The sequence below is a fragment of the Pholis gunnellus genome (genome assembly GCF_910591455.1).
Source record: "Pholis gunnellus genome assembly, chromosome: 12".
Classification (NCBI taxonomy): Eukaryota; Metazoa; Chordata; class Actinopteri; order Perciformes; family Pholidae; genus Pholis; species Pholis gunnellus.
The window spans coordinates 19,378,701-19,398,531 of NC_136539.1; the positions used below are offsets into that span (position 1 = coordinate 19,378,701).

Consider the following 19,831-nt stretch of genomic DNA (forward strand, 5'->3'; position numbering starts at 1 on the left):
AAAAAACAAAACACGTGGAATTTGTGATCTGATGAAGTCCACTGCTGCAATCTCTCTCACCGCGCTGGGCGGCTCAGTTGTGGACCACAACTTGCGATGGAACTTTCTTTAGTAATGTGAAGCTCTACCTCAATGATGCGACGGTGACAGAGGAAGTGTTTATCTCGAGCGCATAAAGCTGCTTAAATTCTAATGAACGCATATGTTTTTTTACATTGCTGGAGATGAAGGCAGAAAGACGAACTATGAACTTGCTTGTGTGGATATTAGTCTTAAACTTTTTCTTGTGCTCGGCTTCTGTGGACGCACAGGTAAGGAAGCATTATGTCTCCACTTTAGCAAACATATTTGACACTATAACAGTCGCTATTCTTGCTACTGAAGTCATATTTTTTATTATATTATATTTGCATTAGAAGAACCACCTCTATAAACCTATTATGTTTTAAGAATCGCCCTCACAGCTGACCTTTTTTCAGTCACAAAGACTTCTGCAGAAGGTCTTTTTGTGTTTATAATTAGCTTGGCATCTCAGGAGCTGTTTGTTCCAGATTTGAGGAGTTGTATCAATAGCCATCATCTGCCAATTGTTCACACACCCATATTGGCTTTGCAGCCTTTGATGGCAGCCAGTGTGCTTCTAATTTAATAGATAAGTGAGATCTTGGCCCAATCCCAAAAAAGAGTTAATCTATCATTATATTTCAAATGATTCATTGAAAACGTTGGCAGTGATGAGCTGCAACACAAAAGGATTATTAAGGCAGCTGAAGTAGTTGCACCATCAACCTTTTAATGAGTACAATTCTGGCAAACGAAGCACCAGACGTGCAGAGTTATTTGTCGCTGAACTGTGAATGATGCTGTGTGACCCTCAGAATAGTGTAAAGTGGTTGATGTGTTATCTTTTGGAGGAGAGGTTTCTTTCATTATCAGCACCATGGACAGCGCCGTCAGCACCAGGACCATATGCTGAATGAAAAGGATTATGTGTAAAAAAAAACCTGCAAGGGCTAACAACATTGTGCTGCCATGACATTCAAACAACTGAATGAATAGTTAGTTTGTATTGTTAGAATATATATATATATATATATTTTAATTGAATCTGACATTTCCAGTTGACTTTTTAGTGCAGTGACAAGTCTGTGTTGAGTGGTGAACATTCTTTTTAAAAGTCATCAGAAATGTCAACTGATTCCAAAGCTTCTGACTATTTGACAAATTTTAATTGGTGTTTCGCAGCAGCAACAGCTGCTGTGTGAAGGTTTTTCATGTAACTAATTTCTTAATTGGCTCCTTAGCATAGGCGCTACCATTGGCAGTCATTGGTAAATGTAGCTGCCTGTTGATAGTGAAATCTGATCCATCCATCAGTTTGTTTTCCCGCTTATCCAGGGCCGTGTTTCAGGGGCAGCAGGCTTAGATGTGTTGCTGATAAAAGGTTAGATGTGTTGTGCAGACTCCACACATGCATGTTTGATTGAGCTTTCTGAGGAAAGGGGAGGCTTCTAAAGCTAAACATAACCTTGCCTCATATCTGAAAGGACAAGACATGAAAAACATACCTTGACCATGAAAAGTCAAGTCCTATGAAATGATATTCAGGACTTGCCTGCAGGCATCTTAATATGTGCACATCAATAGATGCTGAATTCTCAGTGAGGGAGAAGAAAGATGCTTTAATGCACTTTCAAAAAACCCAGCAAAACATATTGTTCTGCACAACATTTTAATGCAAAGTATTTTTAAATGGAGGGTGTCTTTAATAGTGAAAGAAGCTAACATGTGTGGAGTGAACAAATACAGTTTGACCCTTTGACTTAGTCAGCTTTTCAACATCGACTTGGGTAATTTAGAAAGCCAGATCAACAACTGTGTGTCCATGCTGAGAAAACAAAACAAGTGAATTGCTGCTGAAAAAAAAGGAATGCACCACTGCTGTACGTGACAGCACAACCATAGATTACTGTAAAGAAATGATAGCCTTTCATCTCTGTAATTAACATGTCACTACCGACTCTTTTCTCTCCTCCTCCTCCTCTCTCCTTACCTCATTATGCAGCCCTGTCGCCTAAAAGATTACATTTATATGTTTTGGAGGAAACGTAGTTGCTGCTTGGATTATGTCCACCAGAAACACGTTTTCCAGTTAATTAAGTGTTGCGTTCTGCTGCACAGAAGTCACAGGGAGACGGTTGAGCTGGAGGGTGGAGTGTGGGCGTACGGAGCACACAACTTTGATCCCAGACACTGGAGTGGGCATGTGTGTCATGTGTGGTAAGGTTTAGGCTAACAAAAATGATCAGGGAAAGATGGTGGTTAGTTTCTTAGTAGATTTGGTTCTAAATATTGAAGAACAAAACACGTCCTGTCTTGTGCAAGGTTCAAGGTTATCGTTGTCGTTTCTCAAGGAGGGATTTGTGTTGCAGTCAGGGCTCATATAAGATCAGAATACAAAAGACAACTTTAAACAACACACCAACACAATATATCACAGCAACAACAGGGGAATGGAACTCCACACCACGTTCACACGTACAACAGTGCAAGGGAAGTGCCAGATTGCTGTATGCATATTAATAGCACTTGGGATCTAACCAAGAGTGCCCATTTAAACGTCAGTGACATTCTTCAATATACATATTCAGCCATTAATCTAGTGTAAAATAAAGTAAAGTGTGAAAAACTATGAGCAGCATCTCTTTGAATCTGTGGGACTGTAATTCTTTGTGGAGATGATAGGCTATTGACATGTTTCAACATTTATATGAGGTCCTCACTCATGTAAGCATGGCCTAACAACAACACAAGCCTAAACTGCAGTGACTGGAAACGTAATACTTAGCTAAAGCTAATAAGCAGCAGGTTTGCCCCCGTTTTCCAAGGTTTACTACCACAAACTTCTGAAAAAGATAGTAGTGCCGGAACCGAAAATTCACCTGTTAGAAGTGAACATGGAAGTAAATGGATTATGGGATCGAAACCACTTTACCGTTGACTCAAACCAGTGGACAAGAGCATGCGAACACATCTTTTTACCATCAACAAGATTACCTTGGAACAGGAAGGCTGTGTACCACGTAATGAATGAAAGTGATAGTCCTGCCGTTGGTGCAAAGCCTGAGAGTAAATCCTGAACCTGGGAATTGGGAGGACGAGTAACAGAGCCTAGCTCCCTGAGATTTGTGATGTGACCTCCTGGCCTTCATTATCATGCAGGCAAAGTGCCTCTTCAACTCCTGTAGTCAGTAGGACACAGCCCTCGACAGCTGCGAAAGGGAGCTCTATAGCGACAAACCTCCCACAAAAAGCAAGTGTGCAGCGAGAGGACAGCTCCACCGTGCAGGAGCCTGACGAGCTGGATAACCTCTCATCCTCACACAGCAGGTGAAGGACTGAAAGTAACCCAGAAAGCTAAAGGCTGCATGGAAAGCTAACAACTGGGCTACTCTGTTTTGCAAAGGATATGATCTCTGATTTTTCATAAAGGATCCTGCCTATTGTGGATGCACACCCAACTGTGAAAACCATCATTCTGCACATAGGGTCAAATAATGTTGTTAGGCAACAGTCTAAAGGTGTTGAAAGTGGACGTTTTGATCTGTTGAACACAGTCAGAATGCTGAGGTGTTTATCAGCGGCCATCTAATGGCAGCCAGAACAGGAGTTGATAGATTCATCAGATTGTTGGCACTCGACACTTGCTTTCAACGGCACGCACTGTCCATTCAGAGCATTGTATTGAATGCTTCATCCTTTTCATGAAATGGACTTTTGCTTGAGAATGTATTTTTGGGCCAATGGCATCACTAACATACTTGGAAATGGTAATTCTACATTTTGGCGACTATAAAATTTGCTTCAAAGCCCAGCGCTCTTCCTGGAGGCTTGGTTTGGACACAATCATGACAGCTACGACGTGTTATAACGTGTGAGACTGGGTTGTGCCACAACATTTCCAGTTTTATGGAAATGGGAGACATTAGACATAATTTATTACAATAAACCGTCCAAGGAAATGCCAGACAACATCCTAGTCCATTGAGTCTAATGCACCCACACTCATAAGCATGCACGTCTCAACAGGGACGAGTTCTTAAGAGGATATTCAGTATGCCTGACTGGTCTGCTTAATGGTCTGCCAGAGATCAATTTACACGGTTCAGCAAACTTGACTTAACTATCAACACAATGTCATTCTCCACGACAGGCTGACAGGTTATGAGATGGTATGAATTCATAATGATGTCTTTATTCAAATTTTCAGTGCATGTCTGGAATTAAAATGTCTGGAATTATTTCCATCTCTACAGACAAGTAGATACAGTATGGTAAAAACTGTGAGGCAATGCACACAAGAAGTTCTTTGAGTTGTTCTGAATGTGGTGCTTAATACAAAAATATCTTACTTGTTAACATTTCAACATCTGGCCTGACATCACAGGGTGGCTCATGCACTCCCACAAGGGTGACTCATGACTCAGTATTACAGCTTGAACTGGCTTCATCAATAGCCTTATAACTTTTTTGAAGATCTTGATATATATATATATGAAATATCTGGACCCTGGTCCTTCCTCCCACCATGGCCCTGCTGACTCCTACTGCTAATATTTATATTATTACTCACATTACCATTCTATATCAACGATACCATAAACGCACGTTACTGACTTTGCTTCTTCACCAGAGTCTCTGTGCTTTCTCGCCTCGCAGGTTTCCGTGGATCCTGGTTATACCTGGACCATGGTCTTGCCTCCTGCCGTGGTTCTGTCATATGCATTGAATGTAGCGTAGCTAGCGTAGCAAAAATCTGCCTTGAGTGGATAACGTCAGCCCAATTAATTCAGATTCCTGGGGCTGATCTGGCTGTTAAATTGGCTTGCTTGCTGTTTGCCTAACCTAAGCCAAGGTTAGCCAGTTAGCTATAATTTAGCTACGCTGCATTGATCTTCTTTTTAACATTAGTTAACAATAGTCAATATTGTTTGTTATCTTTGGGAGACAGGAACAGTACAGGCGAGTCAGAATGGAGGAGAAGTGACTGACTTTGTCTTCCTAATGGGGCTGCAGATTGGTTCTTGTGTCCTCACATTAAAGGATCCCATTCTAGATGGAGGTCTGGCACACGGAAAATAAATATACACGCACATTTTTAATGTCCGTTAATAAAATGGTTTGAACAATGTTTGAAATGTCAAAATAAACGTAATTCACTCTTGTCACCCTTCACTTTACAGCAGCTGATTTAAAGCTGGAAGCGAACAACAGTTTTCCATCATAATGTGCAGGTGTTAAATGGAGTAATCAAGGAGGGATGACAGCACTGGTTGCGCCTATATAATCACGTCTATCACATACAACAGCGAAGACCGCATTGTGTTTTCTCTTAGTTCAATATGAAATAAAGGAAAACTGTCTGTGCAGGTGCCATTTCTCCTTTGGACCTCTTTGAAACTGTCAGATTTGACAGACGGAGATGTCATAAAAACAGATGCCCTGCTTCTTCATGTGTCAAATCATGTGGCTCCAATTCACTGCATGGTGACAGAAATGACACTGAAATGACAAAGATTACATGCAAAGTGAAGCAGCCTCTTGGATGACCAGCAAACATGTCTTTGAGACTCAAACAGCAGATCCAGTTACCTTTTCCTTTATTCGTCTACTGTAAGAATCTATGTTTGCATTTTCAAACCAACAGACCAACAGGTAATATTACCAAGCTGAAGTAAAACAAATATATACAACTGTTGATCATTACGTGACAGGGTTCAAAAGTTACAGCACAAGCCAAAAAGCGTCTTTGGCTTGATGGTAGTTTGAAAAGATTGTACGATAAATGCTTGTGTCAACAGACGATGGGGTTTTTGCCGGCCGACAATTTACTTAAATAATTCATATGGTGTTTCCTGATTGATTTGTAATGCAATAACCTAAATCGCACTAGCAGCCTAGTGAGAATGTAATACTCATCACGAAGCAGAAAATGGTATTTTTTTCGCATAGGAGCTCTCTTTGTCTCAAGGCCGAGCAGTGCTGTGAATATTACAAGTAAAACGTAATGACTAATGGATAGGGATCCAATTAAGATTAGAGGAAAAAAGAATGAATGAACCCACACATATCCTTCTGTAATGGTAAAATATAAAGAGTTTTACATTAAAAAAACAAATGTTTTTTTCTCTCTGCTTTCTTCCATTGTTTTTGTTGTCACGACTTTCCTCCACTTTCCTCCACTGGAGGCCACAAATGTTGGCCTTACCCACAGCAGATGGAATATGAAAAGATGTCCCAAATGTTACCGCGAAGCCAAAAGCCAAAAGGTAATTTGAACACATATAGACAGAGGGTGACGGGTCTGATCTTGTTTGTCGTGCTCCACAGATGGGGTTTGATGGGCCTCTCTCTGCACAGGAGCAGATGTACATCCTTTATGAAATCAAACTGCAGTGCTACCAGAACCTCTCCAGCACTGAGCCAGAGTCCACAGGTACAAAACGTGCACAGACGGTTCCATTTTCATACTACGCTACTCAATTAATCTGAGTTTTCTTCATGTTTATACATATTTGCAACCTGTTATCTGGCAGCAGTCTGCAGCTTCAAAGCTATTTTCTTTATATCACAGGTGTCTACTAGGGATGTAAATATGGGGTTAATTTTGTCCCTTGATAAAAGCGAAAAGAAATGTGATGCAGCAAACCAGCCAACAAACACTGCAAAACTACCATCATTCCAAAATAGGACAAAGTGCTGGAATGTGAAAAAGATGTGATTTGCATCTCGCAGCTGCAGTGTGCATTGCCTGCCTTTTGGTTTGCTATTCATAGCTTTCTTTGTGCTTCTCAGTTGGTCACAGTAAATGGACCAATTCTCTGGGCCGAGTGTGTGGAGCGGCTCTACTGCTCTTCTATTGGTCAGTCATATCCTGCCAGGGGCGCTGGGAAGTCACCACAGGACAACCGCGGCTACTGTCATTCTTTTCTTGTTCTACTTTAGTTCAGCAAACTACAACACCATCTTTTGATAGCAGCTATGTTGTGTTAAGAAGGGCAGGAGACAGTGTTGGCTAGTTAAACCTCCGTCCTGTCCTGCTCTCCGTCGTCACCTGTGCTGCATTGTAATGGACACACTCACTTTTAGCTGCTTTTCGGTTGTCAGAAAACCTAATGAACATACGTTTTGATTTGATTGTGGCTCATAAAAATCTATATATACGACATTCAGTGCCACTAGATGTTGCACCAGCATCTCAGACTGAACGGAGAGGCGTTTAGAAGATGGTCAACTGAAGAAGTGTGATCTGACCTGATGTACAATTTACATTGGGGGACTTTGGCATCAAAGCTGCAGTTACTTTGTAACAAAAACACTGTGAGCTTAAAATAGTTTTTAATTAAATCTTAAACCTTTTCGACGCAGCATAAAATAATCACAGAGGCAGCCAGAAGCTGAACAATCACCACTTTCAAATGTAACCTTTTTCAGTAAATCATGGTTACCTTGAATGTTCAGCGGTTCGTTTTAAAACATGTGACTTGGTTGAATTGGTTGAAAGAGCTTTGCTTTTGAAAGTTGCACTTTGTAATATTTACAGTCATACAGTCATTTTGTGGTAAGTGCAGGGAGCAGATGAGTCAGCAGAGGTGCACATTCATGTTTGGGACATCCATTTCAATGTCCATAAGTGGCTCTCACATTTTTCACTAATTTGTTTTGATTTTGTAACCATCCTACACAATAAAATCCACGACATCCATTGGTTTCTGTTTACCTCTTTATGGTTTTTGTTGCCAAAAGGCAAAGGAACATGTTTTCCTATGGAAAATCAATGTAGAGCAGAGATTCAGTACATGCAATATGTTATCAAGATATTTGAGTGTGTTTGTAGATGGGAGAATACTCATTGAAGGGAATATTATGACTATTATTTGTTATTCGCAATGTAAATAATGAAAGTATACATTTCATTTCCTTTCAGACTTCAGCGCTCAAATGATTTAAAGACCAACAACAGTGGCTTGAAATAAATCTTAAACTTCCTCACTTCTTATTGATTGATAACAAGATTTAAAGTGTTAGGGAGATTCACACCAGACACATTGAAAGCTATTTTTTCCCTCTCTAATTAAGAGTTGTTATAACTGCCCCCGTCTTGATTTGGTGATATTTATACTATGAATAATCTTTTTTTTTTCAGCTTTCAGAACCTGTTGTTTAGAAGTCAGATAAAGATGAAAATGCTAAATACATTTATTTTTTGTCAAACAAACAAAATTGTGCATTGTACAGTCTTTCTCTCAATGGAGTCAATACGAATAACAAAACATCTTTTCAGCAACAACAACAAAAAAAGACATTGACCAGATGCCAGTATGTGAATTGTATGTTGACTTCCTCTTATTATACCTGCTCACTGTAGATGAGGTGTGCCCTCCAGAGTGGGACGGTCTTATTTGTTGGCCCAATGGCTCCCCTGGGCTGGTTATCAAGGTCCCCTGCCCGGCTTACATTTATGACTTCAATCACAAAGGTGAACAGTTTTCTTTTTTCTGCAGATGTGCCATCACTAACACTGAGAACTATACGACTACAAGTAAATTTAAATATCGAGATTCAGATTGTCTACGCTGGTGATATATTGTAACATGTTTCTGCATGACTTACTTGCAACTACCTGAAATATTCAAAATCAATAAAAAAGATGGCCGGAGCTATGATGGTAATTATATGAAGTTACTGGACTTTGTGCACCGATAGGACTTTTTCACAACAGACATTTGGACTTGCACAGGTGTTTCCAATCATATTAAACGATGGCTAAATCATTCATTTGACTATTCATACCTGTGTTATATTAAGGCCTTTACACACTGAGGGCGATACATTTACACATCAATATATTTTTGGACTGTTGTTTTTATCATGAATACTTTCACACAGAACAGAACTATTGCACAACAACAAAGCGAAAGCGCTTGGAGCTTTCGCAACGCCAGTATAGGCATCAACCAATCATGTTGAGTTGTGCTTTTATTTATAAAACAACAAGGAGGATGACGGCACACTGTATTAATCCTTTCAGCCTTGACAAAGGCAGCGCATACCAGATCCACTCTTTCTGTTCTCACCTTTCACAATAAAAGCTCAAGACATATAATATTCGCAGCTGAGTATTTAGCATTTTTGTGCCATTGATTTATCATGCACCCGGTGTGTAAAGGCCTTTACTCTCATGTCAAAATGTCTTTTGTAAAAGAATGCCTATAGAGATGATAAAGGGGTAGTTTGTCCCAATCTAACAGTTGCAACAACGCTATCGGTAGAGTCAGAGAGATATCAATCAAGCCCTGTCTCTACACTCCCACACAGTTCTGAAAATAGGTCCAATTAATCAAAAAATGACTGAATTCACCTGTGTGGGTTTAGAGAGTGCAGGTTTTTTAATATATCAAGGCTGGGGAAAATTTCACTTAAGATCCACCAGCAGGAAATGCTATAATTATCACACATTTTTTTGTTTGGGTTGGAAATGACCAAAATCATGTTAAAGCGTTTGTTTACAGGACATGCTTACAGGAAGTGTGATGTCAACGGTTCCTGGGTGTTTGTGGACCACTGGAACAGAACATGGACCAACTACTCAGAGTGTCTGCGATTCCTTCAGCCCACTGATGAGGAAGGGAGGGTGAGTACGACTGACAAACATTCAGGCAGCAGCTGATTTGGTTAACTAGCGAAACCAATCTCATTCATGCATGAACAGATAGATAGGGTGTTAGCATATGTCGACGTCAAAGCTCTAAATCTCACAGGACTCTCAGACATTCTGACAGGGAACTTGATGGCAGAAGACTTGACTGAAATCAGATGCTAGGCAACCGTGTGTGCTTTAACTCATGCACGAACACATTGGGCAGAGTCAAACATCTTACCATATAATTGTCTGTCAAATTGAATCGTTTTTTCTTATTATCTCTGCCAGGGTTAAGCCAGGAGAGAGGTTATGTGCTCGGCCGTGTGCGTGACTGAGTGAGTGTGTGCCTGTGTTTGCTCGCTGCCAATCTCGCATTCTGCTGAAGCAAACTGCATAATATTTTCGGTGCCAATTTATGGCTGCATGCTCAACGATCTCTCATGGTTGCGGTGACTCACACTTTCTCAAAACTCCTTTTATTACCTGCTTTTTTTACTACCATTGACCGCCTGCAGACTCCTCTCTCACCACTCTTAACCTGGCACAGAGTCTTTATGGAAACTGTAACATTGATCTTTGTTACTGAACACAACTGCCTGGTGTGGATAGTTATTTGATCCTTTGTTTATTAGAACTAGACATGGGGCTTGGACACGATGGGGTTGATTTATTTGGGACTTGATGTGCATGAGGGCTCAACTTCACTTGAGACTGCAAAGAGTATGGCTTCTGGCTGAAGTGGATACCTATCCTCATGCTGATTTGCAATCTCTTAATTAGAAGCCTCCAACGTGTAACTTTTCTTCAGTCTAGAAAATGAAGTCTTTCTGCGGAGAGCATGGATGTTTTGAGATAAAAACTCAGGAGCAGGGATTTATAGAAATACTAAAATGTTCCAAATCCATCTTTTGTTTATGGTTTCATCTGAATCTAACCAACCTGAAAATATGTTGTTGTTAAACTCCTGTCGTCTCCAGTTTGTAAGCATTCAGAGATTTAAGGATTTAAGACTTTAAGACATAATAAATCTACCCTTTTCTGTTTTTTTAAATAACCTTAGACTGGCTTAGTAAGAGCTCTATGAGTTACTGATCCATTTCTTAATATGACATATGTGCAGGCTACATAGCAGCATTAGCATCAGTCTTTGCTGTAATATTCATCATCATCTGTCAAAATGCACAAAATAATGAGTTCTCTTGCTTTCTTATTCTCATTGCAACCTGTTTATCCCAGCAGCTGTGAATCATGTATGTTATTTCCTCTGCAACGCTCTTTCACTTTAATGAGTGGACTGAAAAGCTAATATTTCTATGTTCACAGCAAGACTTCTTCGAGCGGCTGTATGTCATGTATACCACTGGCTACGCTGTGTCCTTCAGCTCTCTGCTGGTGGCCATCTTCATCATTGGATACTTCAGGTAAAAATGGATTTTCTAATGTCCAAATGAATCAACAATAAAATGTCGTCCTTGTAGCAAACACACATCAGTGGATTAACGAAATGCAGACACAGCAGAGGTGGCCTTCTGCTGTGTCTGCATTTTTCACATTCTAATTTGTATCCTGAAAAGTTTCTGTTGCAGTTACAACAAAACAGCATGGTTTAGTTCCAGACAACTGAGCACTTTTCAGGTTGTCCAATGGGATTTGAAAAGTCACTAGATCCCAAAGGGGGTCCCTTTAGGTCCACAAACAGACGTGAAGACAGGATCTCTTTTGCTGCCTGTGCCATTTACGGCGAAAAATTGTCTTTTCATATTTCTGAATAAATGTTATACAGTTTGAACAATAACAACTTTTGGACATCAGTAAGTTTTTAAAAGACATTTTATTGACAATTGCAAGTGACAAATAATTGTCTTAGGATTTGAGAGACACCACAAAAGGCTTTCAGGGGGTCTTGGACCCCCTGAGACCCCCCATATTTTGCACACAGACTCAAATATTAAATGTCAAACCTGCACCATTTTCAGTTTTTACCATACAGTTTTAAATCATAAATATCACCATTGTGATGCAGTTAATTCACATATGTAGTCCCTTGGCAGGTCAAAACAAAGAGAACACAATAACAAACAGTACAGTGTAAAAACACAATACAATGTCATGCAAGAAAGAACACACAAGAGACACAATCAGAAAGCTACACACAATAGTGCATCACAAATATATGCTTGTCAGATAAGAAAGTCATTAAAAGATATAATTCAAGGTCAGTGAGTACAAAGCTTTCTAAGTTGGTTTTGAAAGTGCTGATAGAGCTGCAGTTCGTCACATCATCAGGCAGGCTTTTTCACTGCTGCATGCTTTGTGGATTATTTTTTTCCATCTCTCTGTCCTTATAGTGAAGAAAATGTCGAGTTTAATTGAGGAGCAATAATCCTGCAGCTCAATGATGTTAGTGCCAATGCAGGAAAGGGATGAGTATAGACTCTGCATTCTATCACAGACTTCCAATTAAGATTCACTTTTTAATTAACTGTAACAAATTTGGCACTGGATAAAAAAAAACAACAAATTTTTAAAAGTCTATTAAATATTGGATTGATTGGGGACATGTAGAGTAAATGAACCAAACATTGTAGTCAACAGTTTCAAACAGAGGTGATACTCGATACGCCAAATGTCAGTGTAATTAGTTGTCTGTTTGAGATATGATGGAAACAAATTACTTCTTTTTTACATGCACACTATTAATCCAACACCACAATGATTAATTTAATGGTGAATTGGAACCATTTCCTGCACCATAATTAACTTTTTTGCCAAGACTAACAACAACTTTGTTTAATTAATAATTCATGTTCCTGATGAATGTGCTACGTGTCTAGCATCAAGTGGAACAAGTGTTTACTCTTAATGCTTGATACCAAAACTTCACTGGCCTGTTGCCATTCTGTCAAGTCTAACCAGTTAATGAATCAACTTGTGATTGCCAAGACACAGCAAAGGCAACGTGCAGGGACTGCTCAGAACTGCCCATATGGGATCAGGAAAGCAATTTATTGCTGCTTTGATTTTCAGTCTAGGGCAGAATCCCAAAGCGTAGGTAAAGGATTTAAACGGAAATAGTCAGTATTTTAAAAGAGTTGAGCATTTATGTTCAGTTTGATTTGAAATATTTGGTTTAAGTTAATATTCTTAAAGTTGCTGCGTACAGTTTCTCTCCAAATCCTGTGACCTAACAACTTCTTATGTACATAACTGGATTACAAAGCAATACCTGTAGATCAATTTATATCCATTCTGTGAAAGAAGAGCAAAGATAATGGACATTTTCAAATTTAAATACTTTAAACTTTAGAGTCTAAAGATCAGGGGAAAAAAAGTGTTTTGCTTAGTTGCTCCTTAGAGAGAAGTAAACACAACATCATTTCTCTCTGGCACCACTAACAGCCTTATTTGTGAAAAGACTGATCATTTTTATTGGCATAATCTAGTAATTCCACTGGCAAGGCTCTCCAGGTTTATTACGAAATGTTACAGTTGGTGTAATCATCCCATCAACACTTCAAAAGGCTTTTTGGAAATCTAGTTCCACTTGAAACTGGACAGCCCACTCAGCTGAAGTGGCCCTGTATTTAAATCCTGGCAGGGAACGACGGGAGACAGAAAGAGAGACTGAGAGGAGGACAAAAAGGATTATCAGCAAAAATGAAAACAGCTTTTTTTTGCATAACACCGATGATTAAATAAGTATATTATATATAATCAACATTTACCACAATTATACTTAGATTAATGGGTCCTTACAAGCAACTCCCTTGTCTCTACAGCCTGAGAAGCAAGTGTTGGCTAATAGGAAGGAAGGTTGAGTGTACAACAACCCGCTGTGGAGAGAAGAATGACTGTGATTTGAGGTCACAAGAAACTCATTTTGAGGCAATATATATACCTTTGGGGCCACACTAGTGTTTCTCACTTTTTTTAAATGCATCTCTCCCACCTTCCGCATGAAGATAATCCATCATACTAAACACTGTGTCTCCGTTAATGACTTGTTGGCACTCAGTGTAAAAAGAAACTGTCTCTTGTTTTGAATCCAGCACTTTCACACAGCAAGAGTAGGTTTCAGGGTTTCATTAGTAGAGAGGTATTTAGAAAGCTAAGTTCATCAACAATATCTTATCTCAGCCAGGAAAAGTCCCAAAAAGGTTCACAGCTGCATGGTTAGATAGGAAGACTTCAAACAGAGCACATTTTCTGGATCAGTTGCAGCTGACGAGATGCATTTTGACAAACACGGGTCTTATATCTGTTGTGTGTTTGACATCATTTGATTCCTCAGCCTCCCTCAGCTTTCTTCTGCTCTCTTAGCTATTCTCTTTAAATATACTGTCACAATAATGCGCATCACCCCATATGACACCTAATTTAGCTACAATATATTTACCATAGCAAACCGCAGTCAACCATTAGCTTATTACAGTGCTGAGCAACTAAGGGATGTCTAGGATACCTAATGCAGCATAACGAGATGAGCGAAGAAGGTTTCCATGGTAAGGACACGAATGCTTTTCACTAAATTATACAGAAACATATTTCTCCAAATAGAAAGGTTCAGGCAACAATAATTAACTGATGCTTAAGTGCCAATTAAGGATAAAACAATCGTATGACGGTGAAGATGGTGTCATCATTAACTGAAAAGGAAGGTGTGAGGATTTTTTTAAACGGTAATTATGAGCAGCAACAACAACAGCACTAGTTCTGATTAGGAGGAAAACATACTGTTTGTTTGTACGGTTCGTACTCCACTACAATTTCTGATCCTTCTGCAGCCACTGAAAACAATAAATTACATTTCACTTCTCAGAAAGAGGAAGGTGTGCTGGCTTCTGCAGGGACAACAATGCGGCTCCCAGACCTTTTTAGACGTACAATGACGTGGGTTACAAAGTCCCTGAGAGCTTCAGAGTCAGTGAAAGCAATGCAAGTGCAGAAATGTAACCGAAGAAACAACTGAGTTTGAGATTTAAACTACCACTTCTACATCATGGCGCTTAATACGCTGATGACTGTTGCAGGGCAGGTTTGTGCTGCATTGACGGCTTACAGTGGAAAGACACTCTGGATGGTTGTATTTTCTTATAGATGCCAATCAACCTCCACATTATAGTTGACAGTAGAGAATGAGGGGAAGGGGGGTGATTTAATTATACTCTGAAACTGGGATGAAACAATCTTCGCAAACAATACACGCATCAGCGACCAATCAACCTGAGATAACATAAATGTGAGTTATGTCTTAGTGGTTTGGATTGCATAAGCTTAATTATGAATTCATACCAGTGAATGCTGTTCGTTTCCTCGGCAGGCGTCTTCACTGCACCAGGAATTACATCCACATGCACCTGTTTGTGTCCTTCATGCTACGGGCAGTCAGCATCTTTGTGAAGGACAAAGTCGTCCATTCCAGTGCTGGATTGCAGGACTTCGATTCTGCCCTGTTGGACAACTTAAAGGCCGTTAGCATGGCACCAGTGGATAATTCTCAGTATGTAAGTACCAGATCTACTTGTTTTTGAATCTTTTTCAGAGCAAACAACTATACCTTTGGCTGAATAAAGTCAGGCTCTGTGTCCCGCTCTCACTCCGCCAAGAAAAATGTCACAGCAAACCATGACCCCACTGGGCTGGTCTGAGCAGCTTTATGCTGGACGGCGTGTCCCCGGCGTGAGCCATGCGAGTTGGGAAATTATGCCATCTAGTCTTCCGCGTCGGCTCCACGAGTCATCGCGGCGCTCGATTGTGCACCGCCGCGCTGCACGCCGTGGACAAAGAGGGATACCAGAGGAGAGAAGGAAGCTGGAGAAAGGGCAGACACAGGTGACTTAGACTAGAAGGTCAGCTTATATTGTAGAGACACAGGGGCAATCTCATATTTACACCAGCTCATAAAGGGAACACAGGGAGAGAGGAAAAAGATGAAGACAGCGGGGCAATCAGTAACGAAGTCTGCTGCTGCACCTAAAATAGGAAGCACTCAAAATAGGCTGTATATAAGATATAGGGGAGCCCTGGGATGGCTGTAACACTTTGTGTGTGAGCACCTAAACTCCCTGATTCTTTGTGATGGAGCTCTCACATTGTAACACAAAGTTCCCTTATTTGTCTACTACAAATAACAACGTCTCCAACACCTCCAACTATATCACATGATTAATTAAGTGATGATAGATACAAGGACCTACATTGTTACAACTTGCCCCAATGTAACAATGAGAATAAAGACTTAAAAATGCAACGAGACCACAACACGACTTCGTCAAGTGGTTCGCAACAACGACTTTTATATCACTTTAAGAATGACTGTCATCAACAGTAATGAGCTATTGCTGAGACTTTTTAAAGCTGTAGAAGAACTTTCTTTCTTTCTAAGTGATTTGAGTTCTCTGACTATAGCATCTTGCTTTGGAACATTTTAGAATTATTGACGGTGGCTGAAAGCCCCTAAAAGTATGGGCTAAAATCCTGTTATTTTGTGAATATGTTTTCTTTTGCATTTTATTTGAATAAGGAACAAATGTTGGACAATTTGGAGCAAGTGGCAGCTACTATGAGAGCTGGTCAAATTCTCTAAATCCTAAGGGAAGGTGATTCAGCGCTTCTTTTCTTGTAGGGGACATTGGACCATCCGGAGATAATGCTGTCCCACAATTCCCTGCTTTAAAGCGATGCACCATTCAGTCATCAATAACATCTGCCGTCGCAATTTAGTTGTACATTAAGGATAAATTGAAAACATTCTTCTTAGAAGGTGTGATTCTCTTTTGGACAGGAATCCTTGATTGAATTGTACTGCATCAAGTTTGTGAAGCCAATGCGGAAGTGTCTTAAACATTCTCTCTACTAACAGGAGGCGACTCCTCTGCTTGCAAAAGTAAGTCCGATTGTATGGAAGTCATATTGACCCTACCTCTCACTTGGTTTACTCCTGAAGTAAACATTGTAAACAAGACTTTATGGTCTCAATCGCTAGTCTTCTTCAATACAACATGATGTTCATTCATTAAATTATGTAGAATAGACCATAAAGCTGAGTATGCTTTGGGGCGGGGCTACCTTGTGATTGACATGTTGCTACCCTAACAGAGCTGTAAACGGCGTCTAAATATAATCACTTGGTTGCAAAAAAAGCCAAGATGACGATGGCCGTAATCCAACATAGCGACGGCCAAAACGCTAAACTCGAGGCTTCATAACGTCAGTCCACAAACCAATCGGTGACGTCACGACGACTACTTCTTACAGTGTGTGGTTCTAAATAAACCTGCTTACAAAAAAAAAAGCCCCATCGATGTATTTTCCTTAATCCCTATGAATTCACACAAATCCACAGCAAATCTTCCGTGGGGAATTTTCTGAACATAACAAATATTTACGTTTGCAGTATCAGTAAAATGTAGTTCTTTGTTAGATTTAAACAACTAATTTAAGCAGTGACTCGTTGAGCTCCAGGCACGAGTCTGACTGAGAGAGGGATTAGCGCTCCCATTCAGATTCAGGGTGGATCTGAATGTTGCTCTTGAATAATAAGTACTTATTTAATCGAGTTCAGAGATAAATCCAGTCATCTCAAATTGGTACCAAAGGTCAGGATTGCTTTTTTCACTCCGATGATTTGAGTCAAAAATAATTGTGTCAGGTTACCAATACATTTGCAAATCTCAAAGAGTGAGAGCAATTATTTTGATTTGCACTGAACAATGTTGTTTAATCCTTGTCCACATTATCCCTTAGTTATTTTAAAGTTAGGTGACATAATACAAATTATTGTTAGACTGCTAGTGAGCATATGCGGTCGACATTGGAATTACTACATGTCACTAGCTCTCATGTCACTAGTTCCTCTTGCATTCATTATGTGCAGACAGTAACTATTTTACTATCTGGGTTCTCACAAGTGCAAATATTCTCCTCACTGCATTTGTTCTGTGCCTCTGGAAATAAACATAGTTGTTCATGCTTGCTTTATGGATTATGAAATGTGAGCTAAGGCAAAGTGAGGTATGAAACGTGACTACATTACAGCTTTTCAGATTAATGCACTGCATCAACAATAATAATGTGTCTTTGTTCTTGTGTTAATTCCTCTTATTGATCAGGATATTAATTGTGAATGACAATTCTAATATTATCAGAGGAAATGCAGATGTATTCATTCATTGTGCAGCCAAATGTATAATTTGTCATCATTAATCATTATAGTCATATTAACTATAGTGATGAAATGAATGGTTGTCAGCTAGTAAAATGTGTGGGCTAACAATCTTAAATTGAAGCAGATTTGAAAGCGTTTATTGATAAACTTTGTAATTATAGTTTCACCGCTGAGTACTTTTCCTCATCGCTGTGCAAATTTATACAGCGAGGTGCTAAAATCATATACTCTATTATAGGGCGGCTGTGGTGTGAGAATAGTTTGTACTGTGATTACAATTATGTGTCGGGTACAAACAGGATGTGATAAAAGTGATAATGTTTTGTTATCAGATTGGCTGCAAGGTGACAGTGCTCCTCTTCATCTACTTTCTGGCCACCAACTACTACTGGATCCTGGTAGAAGGCCTCTACCTCCACAGTCTCATCTTCATGGCCTTCCGATCCGACTCCAAATACCTCTTGGGCTTCACGCTCATCGGATGGGGTAAGCAAAAAGAAAAATTCCAATGACGTGCAGCACGACTAAATCATTCATTCTAAACAATTCTCCACCAACTTAAATCTAGCCGATGCTGAAAGCTTTAGTTAATACAGATGTAAACTTGCAATACAATCATAATCACCATATCATCAATATGATTAAATATACAGAAAATACATTGCATTAACATACTCTATACAATGCATAATCCTCTCAGCACCAAACCACTTTTGAAGGCAAATGTATTACACAGCAGTCTAGTCTGTTCATTAAACCGCTTTCTGGTCCTCGTGTGTGATTCCCCCTGTGGTCATTCATATTGTCTGCTCATGTTTGGAGCATATTTTGGAGAAATTAAAGGCCGTCTCTACAAAGTGCTACGCTTGCATTTTGGATGAAAATAAATGAGCTGGGGATCAGAAGCAACAGAGCTGCTGGTACTATTTCAATAGATGAAAGGTGTTTAGACCCCATCAGGATTCGTTTATGAAGTGTTGTTAACACAAAGGGGAAAATAAGACTCAGATCTTTGTCTGATCGGTGTTTGACTTTGGTGTTTGGTTTGATTAAATCCCAACAATTATATCAATAAGTGTTATGCTGTGCTGTATTTAGCTTTGAGAAAACCCACTAGGCTTTGTATGACAGAGAGAAGCACCAAGAATGAAAACTGATTGTGGGTTTACATGAACGATGCACATAATTCATGCTGGGCAGTTGTGTAGCCTGTGAGTGGGCTGTGAGTAACAGGATTTTCTTTTACTTTGGATATCTGCATTTCTGAAACACTCTCTACATGTAAAGCTATTTTAAACACTGCTAACATGAAGTAGATATTATGTTAGTATTGTTTTAGGGTTATTGCCTCCTTTTATTTTCAAGCCTTCCGTGCCACGTCTACCATTTTATGATAATTGAAAAACAGGTTGCTCATTTGGGAAGTATTGTCTAATGTCCGACAGAGGCAGCGTCCTGTTAATTAAACTCAATGTAAAACTGTATGAGTTGCAGTGCTGTCGTATGGTCTAGTATAACAATTGTTCCTCTGAATGTTTTATCTTGTTTTTATAGACTATAATGCTTTAGATCAGTGTGGTAGAAGTGACCTGCAGGGAGAACCAAAGAGAAGTGATTCGGTGCCTGCAGTAGGTGATTTGTTTATTCCCTATCCTCATCAACAATTTGTCAAAAAACAATATACTTTTAAAGAGATCGGTGTTTTGAATAGTTATTAATGTAGAATTTCAAGAGTGAAATCGGTATGACTTTTAGCAATCTCCATAATTTCTGGTTCTGGGGATTCTGCTAAAGGTTTGGAGGATGTTTGTTAAAGGGGCCCTGTGTAGTCTCTCTTTTTTTATCCAATGCACAAACCCTCTTATTAAAACATTGCTCTATAGCGCTAATAGTGACATAAAAATCCATCTGCTTTGTGTCATCATCTTCTTTTCATAAGCATAAGACACTCTGGGATGGGA

At 39.6% G+C, this 19,831-nt stretch overlaps 1 protein-coding gene across 1 annotated transcript in view; it reads left to right on the forward strand.

Moving 5' to 3' along the window:
- Window positions 1-224: 224 nt before the first annotated feature.
- Window positions 225-19,831, forward strand: part of pth2ra (parathyroid hormone 2 receptor a) — a gene marked incomplete at both ends in the record, with an annotated part of 34,465 nt that continues 14,858 nt past the window's right edge. The window contains 7 exons of the mRNA XM_079170449.1: window positions 225-311; window positions 6,391-6,496; window positions 8,429-8,539; window positions 9,573-9,694; window positions 11,027-11,124; window positions 15,024-15,207; window positions 18,203-18,356. Coding sequence (XP_079026575.1) covers window positions 225-311; window positions 6,391-6,496; window positions 8,429-8,539; window positions 9,573-9,694; window positions 11,027-11,124; window positions 15,024-15,207; window positions 18,203-18,356 — 862 coding nt within the window. The remainder of the gene's footprint in view (window positions 312-6,390; window positions 6,497-8,428; window positions 8,540-9,572; window positions 9,695-11,026; window positions 11,125-15,023; window positions 15,208-18,202; window positions 18,357-19,831) is intronic.